The sequence below is a fragment of the Uranotaenia lowii genome, chromosome 1, assembly GCF_029784155.1.
Source record: "Uranotaenia lowii strain MFRU-FL chromosome 1, ASM2978415v1, whole genome shotgun sequence".
Classification (NCBI taxonomy): Eukaryota; Metazoa; Arthropoda; class Insecta; order Diptera; family Culicidae; genus Uranotaenia; species Uranotaenia lowii.
In genome coordinates this window covers 191,958,858-191,980,320 of record NC_073691.1, presented here as the reverse complement: position 1 = coordinate 191,980,320, position 21,463 = coordinate 191,958,858, and the positions used below count along the sequence as shown (strand labels likewise).

General features: G+C 34.6%; 1 protein-coding gene across 1 annotated transcript; it reads left to right on the top strand.

Moving 5' to 3' along the window:
- Positions 1–11,790: 11,790 nt before the first annotated feature.
- LOC129739493 (serine protease easter-like) lies at positions 11,791–21,314 on the top strand. Its single transcript, XM_055730964.1, has 4 exons — positions 11,791–12,121; positions 12,409–12,735; positions 12,832–12,940; positions 20,601–21,314. Exons 1-4 carry the CDS (start codon positions 12,058–12,060, stop codon positions 21,217–21,219), a joined length of 1,119 nt encoding a protein of 372 aa, XP_055586939.1. The 5' UTR covers positions 11,791–12,057; the 3' UTR covers positions 21,220–21,314.
- Positions 21,315–21,463: the final 149 nt, after the last annotated feature.

Sequence of the window (21,463 nt, the reverse complement as noted above, 5' to 3'; positions counted from 1 at the left end):
CCGACCGGAAATTTCAAGGAATTCAAAAAAAAATTCGGGACTGCCCGAGTCCCGGAAACCGATGGACACATCCCGAACCCTTTAAATATAGCTAATCTTCCAAAAATTTACACCACCTTAATTAGAATTATGGATCTGACTCAGCAAGGATATATGGTTAAGAATTTTCTAAAAAATAATTGAAATTTTGAAGTCTTGAAAAAAAAACTGGATTTGCTCGTTCAAAAATGTAGTGCTGCAGCGATTCCGTAAAATCAACCTATTTAAAAAAAACACTACAGAAAGAATTGAAATGCTTTATTTTGCAAAACTTATCATTGATTGAACTATGATAAGGAGGGTGGCAACCAAATGGGTCATGTCGAATTTAGAAACCGACCGTAAACATTTTGTAAATTAGCTTAGCTTAGCTTAGCTTAGCTTGATTGACTACTCACATCCACCTTAAATCATTGAACCTGAAATGCAACATGAAAAATATTCTAAATCAATAGTTCTTTTTGACTTCGTCAAGCTTTAAATTAATTTTTTAACCGATAAAAAAACAAACGCATTTCAATTTCAATGATCGCAAGCGTGGCTCAGTAGAACGAATTCCACATCGCCAATGGTTGCTACTCCGTGATTGACCGAGGCCATCAATTTTGTCCAGAGGTCAAATGAATGGTATCTGGGATTGACAGCACATCCACAATGAACAAAACTTATGCTCTCTCTTTACACATCAATAACGGCGCCGGGCACGTCCTAGTAGTCAATGGATAGAAGGAAAATAGAGAAAATGGATTGAAAGAATAATAATTCACGCTTTAGGACCGAGGTCACCTCTGCATCCTAGCAAATCAATTTTTTGTGTGGATTGGGTAAAGGATATGATCAGGAAACACTTTTGACTAGTGTTATGCAATTTGGGTTAAAATCCTATTCTCCTAACCTCCTGTAATTTCGTATTGAAACTCTTCAATTCAGATGATATTTTAATAACTACCATCAAGTCACCATTTACCGCCCAGACCAGTGCTCAAAACTGTTGACATGCTTGGATGAAAGTGAAATAATTTTCCTTTCAATATCTACGTTTCACGTTTCCATAATTGCGCCCAATCAGTCAAAATAGTAATCTGTGACTGACTGTCGAAAAAAAGTCACTTCAATTTCTTTCTCGTGATTGTGAACTTTAGAAAAACTCAGTCATCTAAATTCGGAGATCATGATAGAGTTGAAATGGCAAACAAAGCATGATTTTTTTTTCTGGGATTTTAACGCCTGGGCGTTTTTAACCCCTACAAACATTGCGTGACGGGGATCTCCATAATTTTTCTTCCAGGATATATTCTTTTAAAAAAGTATAAAGCCGACCAATTAAAATCATCGTTTTAAGATAAGGTTGCCAGAATTTTTTCCACTCCCATCCGGGCCTAGCAATTCCGGGCATTTTTTCACAAAAACCTGGCAAAATCCGGGCATGGATTTCAATTTTTCAAATCTAAAAACCGGGCAAAAACCGGGCAAAATTTAGGTGTTTTTATATATAAAAGCAAAGAAAAAATGCAAAAAAAATGAAATTAATATTTTATTAACATAATTGAAGACTTCCACAAAGTTTTTGGAACACTTAAAAATTTAAAGGTTAATAAAAGTAAATTAGCGAAATTATTTGAAAAAACCGTTGAAAATTTCCATACCGTTAATTGATTTTGCTGAAACTTACTCAAAAACTTTGATTTTTTTTTGGTTTCTTTGTGAAAATTGTGAAAAAATCCGGGCAATAACCGGACTTTTTTCACGATATCCGGGCAACCGGGCCGGACCGGACTTTCTCGAAATTTTGCATAAAATATCCGGGCAAACCCGGATAAATCCGCGCAATCTGGCAAGCTTATTTTAAGAGGCATTTTATCATTCAGACACGCCTAACCGTGCAGGGGAAGGGAAGTCATGTAAAATTGATTTTGCAAATGTCCAGGCGGCATTGCTAAGAGTCCGGAAGATTTTTTTTAGTTGTCTGCTTGTATAGAATATACATCTATATATATAAAAATGAATGTTTGTCTGTCTGTCTGTTCCCTATAGACTCGGAAACTACTGAACCGATCATCGTCAAAATTGGCATCTGAGGGTTTTTGGGGCCGGCGGTGGTTTCTATGATAGTTACAACCCCATCCGACTTAAGGGAGGGGTGGCTCCCATACAAAATTTGTAGTTTTTCGAATCAAATTAAAGTCATGACATCCATTTTCTCGAGACTTTTTTCCATTTGACGGTTTGTTTTTCGTCTCCATGATCGAGGCGTCGCGACCCAACGTCGCGAGAGGATAGTAACCATGGCATAGCATACTGATCAGTGGGAATATTTTGGCGCGTATTTCTCAACCAAGCATATTTTCAATGCAAGGCGTGGCGATATGAAGCCTTGATGTGATTTTTTTTCTACTTGATTCCTAGCTCATTTGTACAGCACATGGTTATGAATGAAGCCTTTTTTTAGAGATTTTCTATTCTTTGAGGGGTTTGTTATTCGTATCTATGGTCGCAAGTGGATAGTAACCAAAGCATTGATCGCAGGAAAAATTTAACATTTAGGCGCCTGTTTCTCAACCAAGTACCTACCTATATTTTTTATGCACGTGGGGCGATATGCAACCTAGATGTGTTTTTTTCTTGCTTAATTGTACACAGCACGTGGAAATTAATGACGCCTAGACACGGATTGGTATTTTATCAATCGAATCAAAACCTATTGAAAGATTTGCCAAAATACTTCCATATTTAGTCCGTGTTAGTGTAGGTAGCATTTGTTGTCTAAAAATATAAATTAAGTTCTGATGCTAATGAAATAAAAGTATGACACTTTGCGGACCCATTTCGCCTACAAGGTTATTTTTGAATCATATTGATAACAGAAATATGAATAAGATGTTTTCTATAGAGGCAGATCGGAAACATTTTGTTGATCATGTTCTTATCTGAAGTTTTATCAAGCGCCATGTAATTCAAAGAAGATCAAAAAATCCGACCCGACGCATGAACTGATCAAGAGCCTTTTTTTCAATTAGATAAGATGGGACTGACGTGTGCATTAGACTGGCCCATAACAAAAAAAATCCTTATATTCCACGCGGCACCCCTTAGATTGGTGCCTTTAGGTGAAAAAATGACTTTCTGAAAGTTTCAGGTAATTTGGCAGAAGCACGAGCTGGCGCAAAGGACTTGAAATTTGTATGGAGATTTTCGGTAAAACGTATGAAAAATCGTCATACTTTCACTCTTTGTGTTCTAAAATATGTTTCCAGCATGCTAGAAAGCTCAGAATTTCAGGAATTGTAGTTCGAACAATGACAAACAAGTTTGTAGAAGATTGTGACGCGATACGAGTTGACTGAGATGAGTTATCCGCAATTGAATGTGTGATATTTTTTTCGCATTTTTTTTTATATATCGTGAACGGTGTATGGGCTAATATTCGCACTCACTTGATCGCATCGTCACGCAATGCAGAAGCTCATAGTTTATCTTTCAACTTTTTGCAAAGATGTTTGTTATAAAATAAGCTACAACTTTGCCGAGGACACAAACTTTCTATCTGATATTCTTATTGTGTGACAATGCGATCAAGTTAGTACTAATAATCCACCTATACACCGTTCACGATATATCGATGAAATGCGAAAAAGATCACACATTCAACTGCGTATAACTCATCACAGTCAACTCGTATCGCATCATAATCTTTTACAAACTTGTTTGTCATTGTTTGAACTACAATTCCTGAAATTCGGAGCATTCTAGCATACTGAAAACGTATTTTAGAATACACAGAGTGAAAGTATGTCGATTTTTCATACATTTTGCCGAAAATCTTCATACAAATTTCAAGTCCTTTGCGCCAGCTCGTGCTTCTGCCAAATTACCTGAAACTTTCAGAAAGTCATTTTTTCACCTAAAAGCACCAATCTAGGGGGTGCCGCGTTGAAAAGAATGTTGTAAAAATCATCCCATACAAATTTGGGCCAGTCTAGTGTGCATAAGTGAAAAGTATAAGTGAAATAAACTGATTTTTATTGACCAAAAGTGAGGGAATTCATTTTCCGAAAAAAATTTCATTCAAGGAACACTAGAGCATGTTCAAACGTTCCACTTTTCTCTGTTACTGTTCTCTGTTTTCTCTGTTACAATAAAAAAATATGTTTTCTTCTAGAAATTGTTACTTCGGCCCAAATACAGAACTGAAACGAATTTGGAAATGAAAATGGAAGCTTTTTATTTTAAATAATTCTTTAAAAAACATCGTACTTTTTGCTCACATACACAAAAGTGTTTTTATGTAACATGGCTGCATAAAAGAGACTTTTGATCCGCTTTTTTTTGAAAAGTGAGACTTTAGAACTGATATTCAACTGGAAGCGAAATTTATAGTATATGCTTACAGAGACGAACCAGCCCGAGGCTGAAAGTCTCTATAATAAAGAAAAAAAAAAGTATATGCTTAAAGTGTTAAAAACAATATTCCCTCCTGTCAACTTACACGGTGGGGGCAGGGCAAACGTCGAACTTTTGAGAAATTCATCTTCAAAATGATTTAAAATGTTGCAAAGACCAGAAGGGGTATTCCGAAAGTTGAAACTGAAGCGGATATTTAAAATTCTTAAATGTCTTTTTAAAGGAAGTCATTTGCTTTGAACAGCGTTCGTTTAAAGTGGAGTAACAAACATAAATTTATACTGTAGAAATACTGCAGATACATTAATGAAACTTGATAAAACAAATAAACAGACATACGTATTAAATCCATTTTAAAGCCATTACTCTGACGCATCTGAAAAGAAGCTGTGCATTTACACTTGCCCCTATATGCGGGACAAATGTTAACTTAGAAATTTGTTTTTGCCAACATTTTTAAATATTTGACTTTCAAAGAGAAAATAAAAAACGCTGAGAATTTTTTTATGATGCAACTGTTTTTTTTAAATATTTATATTTTTTGCTTTAATAAAGTAATTTAAAAAAGAAATTCGCACTGTATAAAATCGATTATTTTCATACTGTTTGGGAAAACTTCAAGCTATAATGTCTCATATCCACGAATTTGGCATATAGCGAAATATTTTTTTAACATTATTTTGGTGTAAAACGGATAGATATTCAAACTGCTTCGAAGAGCGAGGATGGTGAACAAAGCTGTTTGAAAATGGTTATTATAAATCCTTTTCGTCGATTTTTTTTTTCAAATTCCTATAGATTATTTTTTCAACTCCGATAAATACACCATCTAAAACTTATCAGGAGCTGGAAGTGATCATAATAAAGGATATTTGGAATATATTCAAAAAACTTTCTCGATTCACGCTACTGATCGATTTTCCAAATTCTATCTCCATAAAGTACAATATGCAATAAATTCCAATATGCGAATCTTTTTCTTTCAATTAGAAATTTATGTAATAACTCAAGCCGGGTAAATCACCCTACCTTCTGAAAGCAGTAGTGGGGGACAAAATTGGAAAAGATGGGGGAGCTCCCATGTAAGTTCAAAATAAAGAGCTTTTCAAAAAGGGACCATATTTTATAAGAGGGTATTTTTGCGTACGGATATTTGACATAACTCAAAAAAGATGTTGCAAATGTTTTCATGGATGTTCGAAGCTTCCCACTTTGGGAAAAAGGTGGAAAATCCATAAATATTGACATTATTAAAGTCATTATGAAGCTTTAAAAACAGAATACAAATTTCCGATCTTGAAAAACAAATTAAGAGATCAAGCTTCAGTAAATAATATATACCATCTTTGAATTGCAATTTGTAACTCCAGCTGCAGCTTTCATTTCAAAGTTGTTGGTTCTGAACTATGGTGAGGTTTGATTTAAAAAATCTAAATTTGAATTAATTTTTACAAATTACACTTATTTTTGGAAGGTGTAGCAAAGCACACCGGGTCAGCTAGTCCAATCATAAAAACTCCAATTGACATGATTGAATGTTTGTTGACTGTCATGAATTTTTGGATTGAATGACTGTGGAGTGAATGACGAAAGAAAAAAATGTATTCACTGTCATGATGAAGTTCTTCTATGCTACTTTGATTTTATTTCATCGTCTTTCGAAACACGTGGGGATGAAATTTATTTTCTCTCATTCATGCCCTACTGTGGTCAACGAAAATGATTTCTTCGAGCTCTGGCCCAGACACCATTTACCGCCCAAAATCACCCTTTTGTGTGTATTTGAAAAAAACTGGGATGTTTTCACACAAGTTGTAAATCAAACTTTCGAAAAATTAGTAATTTATTCTAATACAACATGCAGTTTTGGAATAATTAAGTCCATCTAGCTAAATAGTCTACATATAGTTAAAAGCAATTGATAAGACGTATTTTTCATTGTTGAGCTTGACACACATGTTTAGGATATTTTTAAGATCGTTCAAAAACTCTAGATATAAGCAGATTCAATACCGGCTGCATCTTGTGACCATTGTTTCTCCACTGCATTTACTGAACACATCATAAAAATAGAACTAGAGCTATCGAAATTTTTAACGCCTCAGATCTTCAGTTATTACAATCATGTACTTCTTAAAAATTTAAAATTAAAAAAAAAGCAACATGATGTATTCCACAAAATATTAATTGAACACATCTTTGAATTGAGAATGAATTTATACGGGAGTCGAACTGCTTAATGCAATTTTTACGCTAGGCTACATTTTCAAAACAGAATTGTGTAAATATTTTCTGAGAAGTGCATTCTAAAATTCACAGATATTTTTCCCCTTTCAAATTTATAAATTGTTCACTGTCTTAAAAATATGAAATAATTAAAAATAAGTGAGGTACTTAGCTTTAACCATTTTGCAGAGACCCGAGTTTTAACGGTAATTTTCAGGATATCCGGAAGTTTTGTTACACCTAGCGTAGCGGTCCACAGCATTCAATGAAAATGATCCTGGTTTAGAGCTTCAGAAACAACCCGGCAACACCACTTCCAAATCCGACTGCATTCCCTGTTGCAGCTACCAACTTCACCAAAACTTCGAAAAATTTCCATTTTTCGGAACAACTTTAAAAAATTTCTACGAGAGCAAAATTTAATTTGTCTTGACAAACCAGTCGATTGCTTCGATCCCAAAACCGACCGTAAACATTTTGTAGATTGGACCGAAAAACTGACCTGTGCAAAATTTCAATTCGATCGCATTTGCGTTATCCTTTTTTCAACTTCAAAAATCAACAAAGGAGGAATCAAGGGAAATCGAAAAATCGAAATTTTAATTTTGATGCAAAGACTTAATAATCTATAAAACGTTGAAATCTGGTGTTAGCTTAAACACAGTTTTTTATCAAAAATCGACTCGAGAATTTAAAAAAATCACCAAAGGAAGTTCGAAAAAAACCAAATTTTAACTTTGGTGCCAAATGACTTAGAAATGCATGAAACGTTGATATATGTTATCTAAAAAAAATTTTAGATTAATTAAAATTCCACTTTCTGGGTCGAGTTTCCGAAATACGGCCAGTTTTCTGAAAAAGTCTCAGAAAATCGATTTTTGTCCAAAAATTTCTAATTCATTTGACATCAAAATTTCAATTTCAATAGAGTTGAAAAATGGTTTTAATTGCTTATTGAATCTTAAAAGCATTAAAATAGTTTAAAATGCTTTAAAAAAATGCTTTAAAATTAAAAAAAAAATCAAATATACTATACATGGTTTCGTAAGCATAAGAAGGTAAAATCTTATTTTTTAATTTTCCTGGAATCCCGGTATAAATTTTATCGGATTAACAGATTCCCGGGTTGGAGAAAACGGTTGAAAAATTGTACACTAGACATTTGCTATTGCCTTTGTACATGATTTTTGTTTGAAAAATTATCATCCGATTTTTATGATTATGTTTAAGAAAGTATATTTAATTCTGAACAGCCTACGTTTTAAATAAATCAAATTGAGAGGTTTTGCTTCAGAACATTGAATGTGAAGATTTTTTGTGTTTTGATTTGATGTTTTATACATTGACTATGAAGTTTGAATTTGAAAAAATAAACTTAGCAACATAATTTTAGGAATTTCAGATTTAATAAATAGCAGAAGCTAAAAAGAATATGATAATAAAACGATATCTGAACAGCAAAATAAGGAACAAGAAAAATCCAAAAATTCAAATCCGTTAAAAACTAATAAATGAAATTTAAAAAAATCTTTCTAAATTCATTAGAAAACGAAAAGGGGAACGAAATCAGGAAAATGAACAGAAGAAATAAAAAATAAAATATCATTTTTGTCATTTTTGTCATTTTTGTCATTTTTGTCATTTTTGTCATTTTTGTCATTTTTGTCATTTTTGTCATTTTTGTCATTTTTGTCATTTTTGTCATTTTTGTCATTTTTGTCATTTTTGTCATTTTTGTCATTTTTGTCATTTTTGTCATTTTTGTCATTTTTGTCATTTTTGTCATTTTTGTCATTTTTGTCATTTTTGTCATTTTTGTCATTTTTGTCATTTTTGTCATTTTTGTCATTTTTGTCATTTTTGTCATTTTTGTCATTTTTGTCATTTTTTGTCATTTTTGTCATTTTTGTCATTTTTGTCATTTTTGTCATTTTTGTCATTTTTGTCATTTTTGTCATTTTTGTCATTTTTGTCATTTTTGTCATTTTTGTCATTTTTGTCATTTTTGTCATTTTTGTCATTTTTGTCATTTTTGTCATTTTTGTCATTTTTGTCATTTTTGTCATTTTTGTCATTTTTGTCATTTTTGTCATTTTTGTCATTTTTGTCATTTTTGTCATTTTTGTCATTTTTGTCATTTTTGTCATTTTTGTCATTTTTGTCATTTTTGTCATTTTTGTCATTTTTGTCATTTTTGTCATTTTTGTCATTTTTGTCATTTTTGTCATTTTTGTCATTTTTGTCATTTTTGTCATTTTTGTCATTTTTGTCATTTTTGTCATTTTTGTCATTTTTGTCATTTTTGTCATTTTTGTCATTTTTGTCATTTTTGTCATTTTTGTCATTTTTGTCATTTTTGTCATTTTTGTCATTTTTGTCATTTTTGTCATTTTTGTCATTTTTGTCATTTTTGTCATTTTTGTCATTTTTGTCATTTTTGTCATTTTTGTCATTTTTGTCATTTTTGTCATTTTTGTCATTTTTGTCATTTTTGTCATTTTTTGTCATTTTTGTCATTTTTGTCATTTTTGTCATTTTTGTCATTTTTGTCATTTTTGTCATTTTTGTCATTTTTGTCATTTTTGTCATTTTTGTCATTTTTGTCATTTTTGTCATTTTTGTCATTTTTGTCATTTTTGTCATTTTTGTCATTTTTGTCATTTTTGTCATTTTTGTCATTTTTGTCATTTTTGTCATTTTTGTCATTTTTGTCATTTTTGTCATTTTTGTCATTTTTGTCATTTTTGTCATTTTTGTCATTTTTGTCATTTTTGTCATTTTTGTCATTTTTGTCATTTTTGTCATTTTTGTCATTTTTGTCATTTTTGTCATTTTTGTCATTTTTGGAATTTTTGTCATTTTTGTCATTTTTGTCATTTTTGTCATTTTTGTCATTTTGTCATTTTTGTCATTTTTGTCATTTTTGTTTGTTTGTCAGTTAGATATTTACTAAAGAGATAATCTGGATCTTGAACCATATGGGATTTTTATTCAGAAATATTTATTTTGACGTAATTGGTAATTGCTGAATACACACTTTGAATATCAGCATTGTCAGGTAGAGTCTAGACTGTTTAGAGTGCTATCAACGAATAGTTCAGGTCGTCTGGTTTATCAAGTGTCGAAGATCCGTTCCGCTTAACTACTTAATTTTGAACCTTCTCCGGCAGCAAATCCCATGCGTAATTTACTTCACAGTAGATAGGTTCACTGTTTCTACTATGATAATTAACTCGTGTTACTTAAGCCAATTTTGAACCTTCCAAACCTTTCAGCTGGGAAAGAATGACTCATTGTGTGTGCTTAAATTTCCAACGCCTCAGAGCATTTTGTGTGTTCTCTGGAGCTCAACTCCACCAAAACGATGCGCTGAACTTGAACGGCTCAAACGTACGGTTTGGGGAATACCCTCAGACAGAATTGATGAACACTCTCGCTCGACGACGATTTGTTGGGAAAAGATTGTTTACTCCCAGTTTACTGTTCGCTCAGTTGTTGGAGCTCTACTAGACTGGTTCACAGAAGTTGTTGTGAAATGATTTTGAACTTAGTGTTAACAATCAAAAATTAAATAATGTCGAAATTTCTGTTACAAAAACAAGCCTGTTTGTTCCATTTTGAGGTCGGTTTGTTAGTTTTTCTGTCTCTGAAATCTTACTGTGATAACATTTCTAACACTGGTTTTCATATGATGACATTTTTCGATAATTTTGCTATAAATTATACTGGGAAAGTCATCCGATATGTAGGTAATTGGAGCTGTAACGCTTATTTTTTAATTATACTTCATCTCATCTACGCTTCCTAAACCAATCCGTCTTTTCCACCGGAAGGCCAAATCACAACAAGCAATCAGCAGCAGCGGCAGTCTTGAAAAATCTGTCTTCTTCCACCAGGAGGCCAAATCAAAACAAACAATCAGATGCAGCAGCCTTTAAAATTTGTGCTTCCTAAGCCAATTCCGTCTCTATCAACTTTAAAGCCGAATCAAATCAAACAATCAACAGAAGTGGTCCTGGAATCTGCACTTCCTAAGCCAATCCGTCTTTTAAGTCGATAGTCCGGATCGTTTTTAAGCTTCATGCACGGTTGTAGACGATATTCCTAACTTATTGGCGACATCTCGAACGGAGAGATTGGAGTTTAGCTTGAAAGTGCTAGCCACTCTTCTGTTCGTCACTGCGGCTCCCGGCATCCTAGTTGTCGACAAACTTTCCCCGAACACTTTTATTACTTCGCTGACGGTTGATTTGGTCAGATTCAACAATTTTGATATTTCTGCGTGCGTGTAGTTTGGATTTTCATGACGCATGTACAAAATTTTGCTTGGACGTTATTTTGATAACTAAAGATCTAATTTCAAAGTATAAATAGAAGCATCATTCATTCACCTACAGAATGAGGGGTGTTCAGGTTTTTTTTTTGAATGATTAGAAAAAATACTGCGAATTTCAGTTGACCACTTTTTAATACGAATACCTTTTGTGCCACAACTTCGATAAAATTTTAAATTGAGTTATTTGGATGGTCAAGAAATAGAAAATTAAAACTAGCTTTGAACTAGACAAAGGTTGGTTCGTAGTGTGCATTATAGATGGCGCCCATGGTGCCCAAAAATTTAAGTCGATGGATTTCTTAATTTGACACTATCTCGAAAACCACTTGACGGATCATTGCAAAAATTTGCACATGTTAGCATTACATTACTCGGTAGTTTCACTATAAATTTTATCAATTTCATTTTTTTCGTTTACAAAACAAATTGTTGCATTTTTTTGAAATTTGTATTGCAATCATTTAAAATTCCCGTAAACCTAGTCTCAATTTAAAAAAGAGAGCCATTTATTAAAATTGAATCTTCAATATGAACTTTTTTTTTAATTTTTCTCGTACATTTTAACGTTTGAACGATCCTTCGATGCAGTGAGTTGAAATAAATCTTAACAAATGACAGCCGAGAGCTGTCCGGATCATCTCACCTGTAGTATTTGGGTAGCAAGTTCAAGTTCCCACCGAACGACCGGCCATATCATACATTCAAATCAACGATCACATCGTAAACTCTCACTCCCGCCCGGGCTGCTCTGCGTTGAATTCGCTCGACTGGACACTGGACAGCATCTTGTTGCGGCAGTAATGAGCAGTTGAGTCGCGATCGCGAAGTTGAACAGAACTGATTGTGCTGTGATTTGTACTATAATATTGAGTGACGATCTGACGACATATTCCTATACCTAGAACTCGTAAAACATTATCTGCGGATTCCGGGAGTTTGTGTTGATCGTTGCCGTTGAATAAAGAAATTGCGATTTTCTTGTATTTCAAATGTTTACCGGGCGCCGCGATCGATAGTAATCTGGGATAAACCTACCTAATAATATAAAAAATACAATGAAACTCATCATTATCGGTGGGTTTCTGGCTTTAGCTACGCTGCTGTGGGTTGCCGATGCTCGTAAGTTTAGCGTTTTCCAAGTTCAGCAAGCACTAAGGATGGAAGATGCCGAGATGACGCATTTGCAAGATTTGTTGTTGTGTTTTTTTCCTGTTCTTCATGGCTGAAGGTTATCGGACCGGTATCACAACGGTTTTTGTCACACTCCAAACCGGTTCCTTCTAAAAACAAAATATGTTTCTTATGTTATCGAACCCATTTGGCAATGATATCTAAAATATCTCGGCCATTGTATTTGTGTGCTGAAGAACCGTAGCCTAAATCGTCTAACTTTTCATTGATTGTAGAGATATCAACCTGTCAAACGCCGGACGCCAAACCGGGTCGATGCGTGCTGCTGAAGGCCTGTGATGGGCTGTTTACATTGATCAAGAAAAAGCCACTGCTCCCGGAGGATCGGACCTATCTAAGTCGAAGCCAGTGTGGATGGTCCTACCAGGACAACCATCCGTTGGTGTGTTGCTCGGATTCGGTCGAAGCACCTCCACGGGCTTCCGAATCTCTGCTTCCGGAAGTCGGTGTTTGCGGTATTCAGACGAGTGATCGCATCGTGGGCGGAGTCAACACCAAAATTGATGAATTCCCGTGGCTCGCTCTGCTCAAGTACGCTAAGCGTGAGTACACAGAAACAACGACCGATCGAAAAGTTTACTAATCTATTAACACCTCTTTTCTACTTGGTCAATTCTCTGTCTGCGGTGATCGTACAGCGAACAATGTTTTCGGATTTCACTGCGGTGGAGTGCTGATCAACAACCGGTACGTGCTGACGGCTTCGCACTGTGTCAATGGAAAGGACATCCCGACCACCTGGAGTTTGTGAGTACATTTATTCAAGTTTGGATATAGATAACTAGTCAGATATTCTCAGGTTTCTCGAATACAAGAAACGACTTTCAACTTTTCGGGGAATTCCTGCCTGGGTATTCACATTTAGTATTCATACCGATGTTTCAGGGAAAAATTAATATTGATCTTTGTTCGGTTTGTCTCCTTCCACGACAAAATAGAGGCAAATTTTAGAAGCAATTATGTAGGTATCTAAAGGCTTATAATTCGATAAATGGGGATGAATAAAACATGACATAACAATTTTGGCATTTTTGGAACCTCAATAACATGAGATTCCAAAAATGACAAGCAAAATGTTTCGCTCTTAACTCAAAATTTCAAATCTAAATAAAATTTTGATGATCGCCTAAAATGATTCAAGGGTAACAATCTCGACTCAGAACTCAAGCCAAAATCTCGAAATCTTATTCCAGGTCCACAATTCTACAACAGTTTTTCAAAAAAAATTATGTTGATAGAAATTTAGTCCCGAATATCCAATTTCAATAAAATAAAACTAAGCTTGCCAGATTGCTTAGATATTGGCTGATTTTGTTCACTTAATTTGCAAAATCATACGAATAATTGAATTGATTCATTAGACATACTTAGAATTATGTATTTTGCGTCAAAATTTTTTTGAGTAAATTTCAAAGATTGAACGATTTTTTGGATATTTAAAATTTAATTTGAAATTAACTGATGTGTTTTGATAAAAAAAAAATAATGTAACGGCCCAAATGTTGGTGGAAAATATCTGGTAAGCTTAAGTTAGAATAGTTCTGAGTTTTGTGGTTCCAAATTTGCTCATAAACATTAAAATTCGATGTCTGGGATTTGATATCGGAATCTTTATCAGTTGATCCAAATACTGGTTTTGAAATTTAAAACCTCAACTAGATGCATTTTCCATATTCGAGCTCATCATTTCGGAATGTGAAAAAAAAACAATTGAAATTATTACAAAATTTCAACTTTTAATTTTTTTTGCAGAATTGGAACTTGAAAAAGTTTTATAATGGTTATCCAGAATTGAAAAATCCGAAGCAGTTTCATCATTCGCAATTTTTATTTAGATTTGCCTAAAATTCTTTTTTTTACAAATTTATTGGCTTTTCCTCTAATACATAATCAGCCAAGTGTTAACTTTTTCCTAGCTTTAAAATTACATATCTATTTCACTTTCTGATATAAAATTTGCAATAGCTTAATACACGTCTATATCTTTCTTTTTCAGTATAAGTTGAATATCTGGAACCATTCCTTTTCTGATTAAAATTCTCCAAACTGGTCCACGAAGGTTGTTGAAACGAATACAAGCAAAAATAATATGGTCTGGATCAGCTGTTGTTTCACCACAGATACATGCCGCAGTTGAGATGATGCCATTTCTATGGAGATGAGCAGGAAGCCTATAGTGATTGCTGATTAACTTGGACAGAATAATAATTTGTCCCCGGTTTATATCCAGACCATGAAACCATGGTCGCAGAGAAACGTTAACAATAATGCTCTTGCAAAATCGACCTTTTAAACCTGTGTCCCAACTCGCCTGCCAATTCTGTAATGCTGTTCCACGTATCGGAAAAGTAACATCCAACGATGTCAAAATATATTCGCCTGGGAATCCTTCATCACACGCACGTTTAGCCTCCTGATCTGCAAGCTGATTCATAGGAAAATCTCTATGATATGGAACCCATATAAGATGAATTTGATAGCCGAGGTTATGTGCTTCAGAAACTGCCTTTTTGATCTCATACCATGCGCATGGATTTTTTTGTTTGACACATAATTTTTGAAGACTCGTGAGGCTGCTGAAACTGTCTGTTAGGACAATGTATTGACCAATAGGAAGTTGCAGAATATTTGTTGTGGCATGTCTGATTGCTAAAAGTTCAGCCATATAAACTGATATGAAGTTTTCCAGTTTAATTATTTCCGTTGGAGCCCTGAAGTTGTTTACTACAGAATACCCTGTTCCATGCATGTCTTTGGAGCCATCCGTTGCTATGATGTACGTATCTGCATACTTTTCGGTTAGATAATTCGACACCACCTCAGCTGTAGATGAATCTTGGTTTTGAGCACACATTTGTTTCACAGATAAATCAATACATATTCTTGTTCTTGTCACTGCAGTGGGAAACTCATAGCACGGGAGATTGGTCAAAGTTTGCCTGAATGGTTCAAATTCGTTGAGTTTTTTAACAGCTCGTTGTATGGCTGTTTCTTCTAAGTCTTCATTAAGAACGGGAATCGCAAATTGTCGTAACATTTGGCTCGAGATATCCTTCTGTTTACAAAACGCGTAACGGTAATATTTCTTCTTTGATCCAATGGAATAAGCCCAGCCATAACTTCCAGAGAGCCTGTATGGGTGGTTTTGGTGGAGCCCAAACATATTCTGATGCAGGCCCATTGAATCCTGTCTTATATTATAGCATCTTTCTGTGGTAAATCTGCTAAGAATATAGACCCATATTCAATTATCGATCGTGCGCACGATTTGTATATACCCAACCCAGCATGGCTGTCAGGTGAGCTCCCCAGTATTGACCTGAAATACTTCGCAGAAAGTTAAGGAACGGAATAGTTCGTTTTTTAATATGATTGATGTGACTTGACCACGATAAATTTCGGGTAAGGTGCATGCCTAACAATTTCAAAGATCGCACGTACTCAAGTTCGTATCCATCAATTTCCAATCCAGGAAGTGTATCATGTTGCCTCTTGGAGATCAGCATACATTTACATTTGGTTGGTGAGAGCTGCAATCCAATTTCATAGATTTTCCGAGCTACAATTTCAAGTGCGTTTTGAAGTCTTTCGTGACTGCGTTGGATTTTTTTTTCTCGAACGGCTATGGTTGTATCATCGGCGTAATTTATCGTGATGACATCTTGAGGAATACTTTTTATCAACCCAACATTCGCTATGTTGAAATACAAAGGGCTGAGTGGAGATCCTTGTGGGAGTCCTCTCCAGGTGGTTCGCACTGTAGATCGTTGTCCGTTCGACAAACATAAAATCCTCTCTTCGAATAGATGAAAGATACTTTTGGTAAGACATTCTGGTACACACAGTGATCGGAGTTTTCGAACTAGAATGCTTATTTCCACGTTGTCATATGCTGCTTTGATATCCAGACTACAAATCATCACGTGCTCATTTCGTTTAACTGCGAGGGATGCTTCGTTTATTAGTGGAAATAATGCGTCCATTGTTCCACGACCTTTCCTGAGCCCATTGATTGCATCCGAGAAAATGTGGTTGCTCTCAATGTAATGTTCTAATCTATCTTTGATCAACATTTCATACACTTTACGGAAACAAGATGCAAGTGCAATGGGGCGAATTGAATCGACAGAGTTCGGTTCATGCCCCGCTTTTGGAATGGGTACAATTTTGAATGTTTTCCAGCTTTCGGGTATTTTTTCAGATTTAAATATTCTGCAGAAAATATCTTGCATATGTTTCAAAGCACTCGTCGGTAAATGGTTGATGACAGAATATGGAACTGCATCGATGCCAGGAGCTGAAACTTTTCCAGTCTTAAGCACCGCAAGAATATCCACTAATGAAAAAGTTTGCTGGTTTCGTTCACAACAAGAACAGTTAGCAAATTCTGGTGATGACTGATTGCGGCGCTAATTTATCAAGAAGTTGATTTGATACGTTATCCGGAATCCTCCGAGAAGAAGATGATCCACCTCGGCTTTTGAATCTTTTGGCAATTTTCCATAGAGTTCCAAGCGATGTGGAACTGTCACAACCGTCACAGGAATTTTGCCAGCTCTTTCGTTTCAGATGCCTAAAATTCTGAATTCAAATAAGTTATTTTTGTTTGAGGGTTTTGACACAAATTTTGCTTGTTGGTTCATAAATCAAAGAAATTATTATCTGGAACTTAGATTGAAAATTCCTTATCAGATTTGGAATTCAGATTTTGAGCTCAGCTTCAAAAGCTCAGCTTCATTGAGGATTATAAATGCAGGAGATCGCAGCTTCATAGTTTGGATTCTAGATTATAAATTAAAAGTTATTATTGATTCAGAGTCAGTTTGGAAACACAAATCAGCAGAAACCACAAATGTAAAATACAATGTGGATTTTGAAAATTTCGTTTTTTGAAAAAAAAAATAGATTTTAGTTTTTTTTACAGGATTCTAATTATAAAAAAAATATTCATGATTTTTTATTGGTCAAAGAACTTGCAATCTTCAAGCAAAAAAAAGGCTGTAATTATCTTATGTTTTTATATTGCAAATTAAAGACATACATACGTCGTCTTAGCCAATAAAGGGTTTACAGACTAAATAAATTATTGAAAACTGCTTAGTTATTCAAAAACAAAGTTTCAAACTAAAATTTTAAATTTTGATAGAGTTTACAAGAGTAGAAAATGAATCTGATTCGAACCGCAAACATGATCTCTTAATTTTATTTCTAATTTTTTAATAGAATAGAATTAGGATAGGCTATTTTAAGTACATACAACAAGTTTTTCTTTAAAATAGAAACTATTTATATTTACTCTATTGTGTTGTGAGCATACTTGGTTGAATGATTCAACTGAATCAAAGCAATCGAGAGATTCCTTTTAATTCAATCTCGGTACCGTATTTGAATTAAAACGAACCTTTCGATTACTTTGATTCATTATTTATTAATTAAAAAGTAAGACCTAATTTCGAAAGTTAGAAATATACGTAACTATTATTGTTATATAACTCAAAGCTGAACAACACATTTTTTACACTCTCTATGTATGGGTTTTTGAATCAAAACTGATATGAGAAAAATTTGTCACCCTACCACCCCCCCCGCTCCCCTCCCATCCATGAACCGGTTCTTCCTAAAGGGTCGGGAACATCCGGACAATTTTTTTGAAAACCTGAAAAAATCCAAACATTTGATTTCAAAATGATCAACTCTAAATCCGGGCAATATGCGGACAAATTTGGATAAAACCAAGGAATTTTGCAACAAAAATCAAGAAAAATAAAATGCCTGGAACCATGCTTTTTTTGATCGAAACTCATCTGGAGATTTAAATAATAATTGAGGCTTCAAAAATCCGTTTATGATCATTTTGATAAAATTTGATTAATTTTCTTGTTTGGATGCAAAAAAAACTATAATGTCTCAATTTTTGTTTTATTTGGCAAATAAAATGAATGAAGCCAGGAAAAATCCGGACTATTTTAAACGAAATCTGGGCCGGACCGGACTTTTGAATCTGGTCTTTTTAAATAAATGAGAAGAACAATGTATATCTAAATTCTAAACTTCTGATGAAATGGGTTAAAATTTATACATTCTGAGGCAAAATTTTGAAATCTGGTTTAGAAATTTCAATCTAAACACTTGAACTGGAATTAGTTCTTTATCTAAACTCTGGAAATCATTCCTCAATTCGAAATTCTGGATATTGAATATTAAAATTGAACTTGGATTCGGAATTTGGAATCGGATATATATAAATCTTACAGATTATTTGAAAATAATTTAAATTTGAGTTCTGAGTCTAAGTCTGAGGCTAAGAATCTGATTATCATTTCAAAATTGTAAGTCTGAACCGTAGAGAACCATGAATTCATATAAAAAATTGTGAATAAATATTATTTTTAACACGTGTAGTCTTCATACAAATATTCAATGAAACCGGAATCTGAATGTGATGTTCGAACTTTCTTTTAAGACCTGTAAAAACATTTAAGAATTTACTTTAAGTTATGGACTTAAATGCATAATTCAAAAATTGGAGATTTATTTATTTTTCTACCGGGAATAATTTATAGGTTATGTTTGGCTTTCGGTCAAGAACTACAACACTTTTTTGTGCTCTTCTTCCAACGTTTCGAATTTTTATTAATTCTTTGTCAAACAACTAAAATATAAATTCTTCCCTTACTCGATCATTAGTGCTAAAGTCAGAAGCAGAAGCGCTTCTAAAGCATTCACCGATTGTCGGTTTCTGGTAATAAAATTTTAAATTTGAAAATATCTCAGTTTGAAAGTGAGGAGGAAAGCGTACGACTTACGCGCCAAATAGTAATGGTTCGGTCGCGTCCGTAGCATACTTTATTCACTCAACTCACTGTTGTTTGAGTTTCTTCTTCATAGCCAGAAACCGGCGCCGGTGAGTACATGCAAGCTGTCTGAGAGAGTGTGTGGAACACTTCACCGTCAGATTATTTAACACACATGTTTTATGCGTTAAAGCTACATATTTTAGTTCCTTGAGAAAGAGTTAATAAAAATTCGAAACGTTGGATGAAGAGCACACAAAAGTGTTTTAATTCTTGACCAGAAGACCGAAGCCGAACATTACCTATAAAACTGGAGATAAAAATTCAAAATTTATTTGTGCAAACTTAGCACTGGAGTATAGAAAAAGATTTAAAATCAGTTTTTATTTTTGATAGTAGGCAAAGTCTGACAAATAATTTGAATTCAGGTCGCCAAAATCTGCTAAAATCAGTAACTAAAACATTGAAACATCTTTGCGTTTCTGAATTTGGAAAAAAATACATATATCGAAAAAAAAATGGAGTTGGGAGTGGAGGCATCCTTGAGAGTTGATTAGAGTCCTAGAAACAATTTTTCTTTTTCGTCATTTTTTTCCTCTAAACAAGTTAGTCGGGTTATTTTCATTTTATATTTATGCTCTACCTGGCATATCTTGAATACACATTTTTAAACTGTGAAAAATAGAAGTATTCTAACGTAAAGAGTGCTCGGTTCAAAAAGTGGTCAAATTAAATTCGCCGTATTGTTTCTAAAAATTCATATAAAATTCATATAAAAAACTTGAACACCTCTTATTTTGTAGGTGTAAGAGCAAGTTCACTGGTGTTGGGAAAAAGTGGTAGAAATTTTGACATTTTGAAAATTTTACCATGCAAAAATGTTTTCAAGATCTTGGGGCGTTGTATTTTTTTACAACACTGTTTCTATTTCAGCCGTATGTGATAGAAATATTGCTATTTTTGCATCACAGCATGCGACAATACAACACGTGTTGTAAAAAAACTTGACGGCCACAGATCTTGAAAATGTTTTACATAGCAAAATTTTCAAAATGTGCAGTAAGTGTCAAAATTTCTACCACTTTTTCCCAACACCAGTGAACTTGCTCTAAGTGTGTAGAATAATGCCTCTTTTTGGATTTTGACATTAGATCTTTAGTTATAAAAATGGCGTCCAAGTTAGAGGAGCTACGAATCAAAATTTTGTACATGCGTCGTGGAAATCTTAACTACACGCACGCAGAAAAAGCAAAAACGTTGGAGGTGGCCAAATCAACTGTCACCAAAATAGTAAAAGAGGTCAACCGGAATCTTAACTGAGAATTTGTTCCGTTTTTTATACATATTGAACTTCAAATAGAAAGATACTTGAATTTTTTAATTAACAAAAACTCGATTTTCACGTCAGACCACTTTTTTATCCGAAAATCCTTTATATGCGCGTATCGGGCTGAATCCATTTCCGAATTTTGAAAAAAATTGAGAGAAATGAGATGAATTTTGAACAACGTGAGGAAAATTTACAACACATTTTGTGGAAGTTTTTGCATCAATGATCGTAATTCCCTTAAAGCTTATCTAAAGTGATTTATTTTTTTCTTCTTTTTTGGCAGAGCCGAGGTTCGTCTCGGCGAGTGGGACACCTCGACGGCGCAGGACTGCGAGGGTCTCGGGGTGGACGTGGACTGTTCGCCGGATCCGATCGACGTCGAAATCGAGCGCAAAATACCGCACCCAAGCTACAATCCTCAGTCGCTGGAACAGTACAACGACATCGCGCTGCTCCGAATGGCCCAGAGTGTCCCGTATACGGATTTCATCAAGCCTATATGTTTGCCGCGGAGCGACGATTTGAAGACTAAGAACACCATTGGCCAGAAGTTCCAGGTGGCTGGCTGGGGACGTACGGCCACGGCTCGGTATAGTTCCGTGAAGCAGAAGGTGGGAGTTGATGGAGTGGATCTGGGTAATTGTAACGAAGTTTACAAGAAGGAACAAGTGACGCTACAGGATGGACAACTTTGTGCCGGGGGCGTGACCGGTAAGGATTCGTGTCAAGGTGATTCCGGTGGCCCTCTGATGGGAGTCGGAATTAAGAGTGGGGTACAGTTTTGGTATCTGGCCGGATTGGTTTCGTTCGGACCAACGCCGTGCGGTCAGGAGGGATGGCCCGGGGTTTACACGAAAGTCGGCAAATATATGGACTGGGTTGAGTCGAATTTGGCTCCCTAAAATGGGGGGATGCCGCTCGAGTGTGATGACAGTATAATGACAGTATACAACTATGTTTTAGAATGCTCAAAAATAAACGATCAAATTTACTACAATTTCCCACTCTTCTTCTTCTTCCTTTTCCTTGTACAACTACACTGTAACATTCCTGTATAATTGTTCAGTGTATATATTCGAATTCTCTCTGTGCCATTAAAAGATAAGGTTTCAGTTTCAATTTATGTTAGGGGATTTCGGTTTAAAT

Excerpts from the sequence above, each read along its gene's own strand:
- LOC129739493 (XM_055730964.1), top strand. The coding sequence starts at position 12,058 with ATGAAACTCATCATTATCGGTGGGTTTCTGGCTTTAGCTACGCTGCTG. Across the intron at positions 12,736-12,831 it reads TCTGCTCAAGTACGCTAAGC|CGAACAATGTTTTCGGATTT; the intron begins GTGAGTACACAG and ends GTGATCGTACAG. Across the intron at positions 12,941-20,600 it reads ATCCCGACCACCTGGAGTTT|AGCCGAGGTTCGTCTCGGCG; the intron begins GTGAGTACATTT and ends CTTTTTTGGCAG.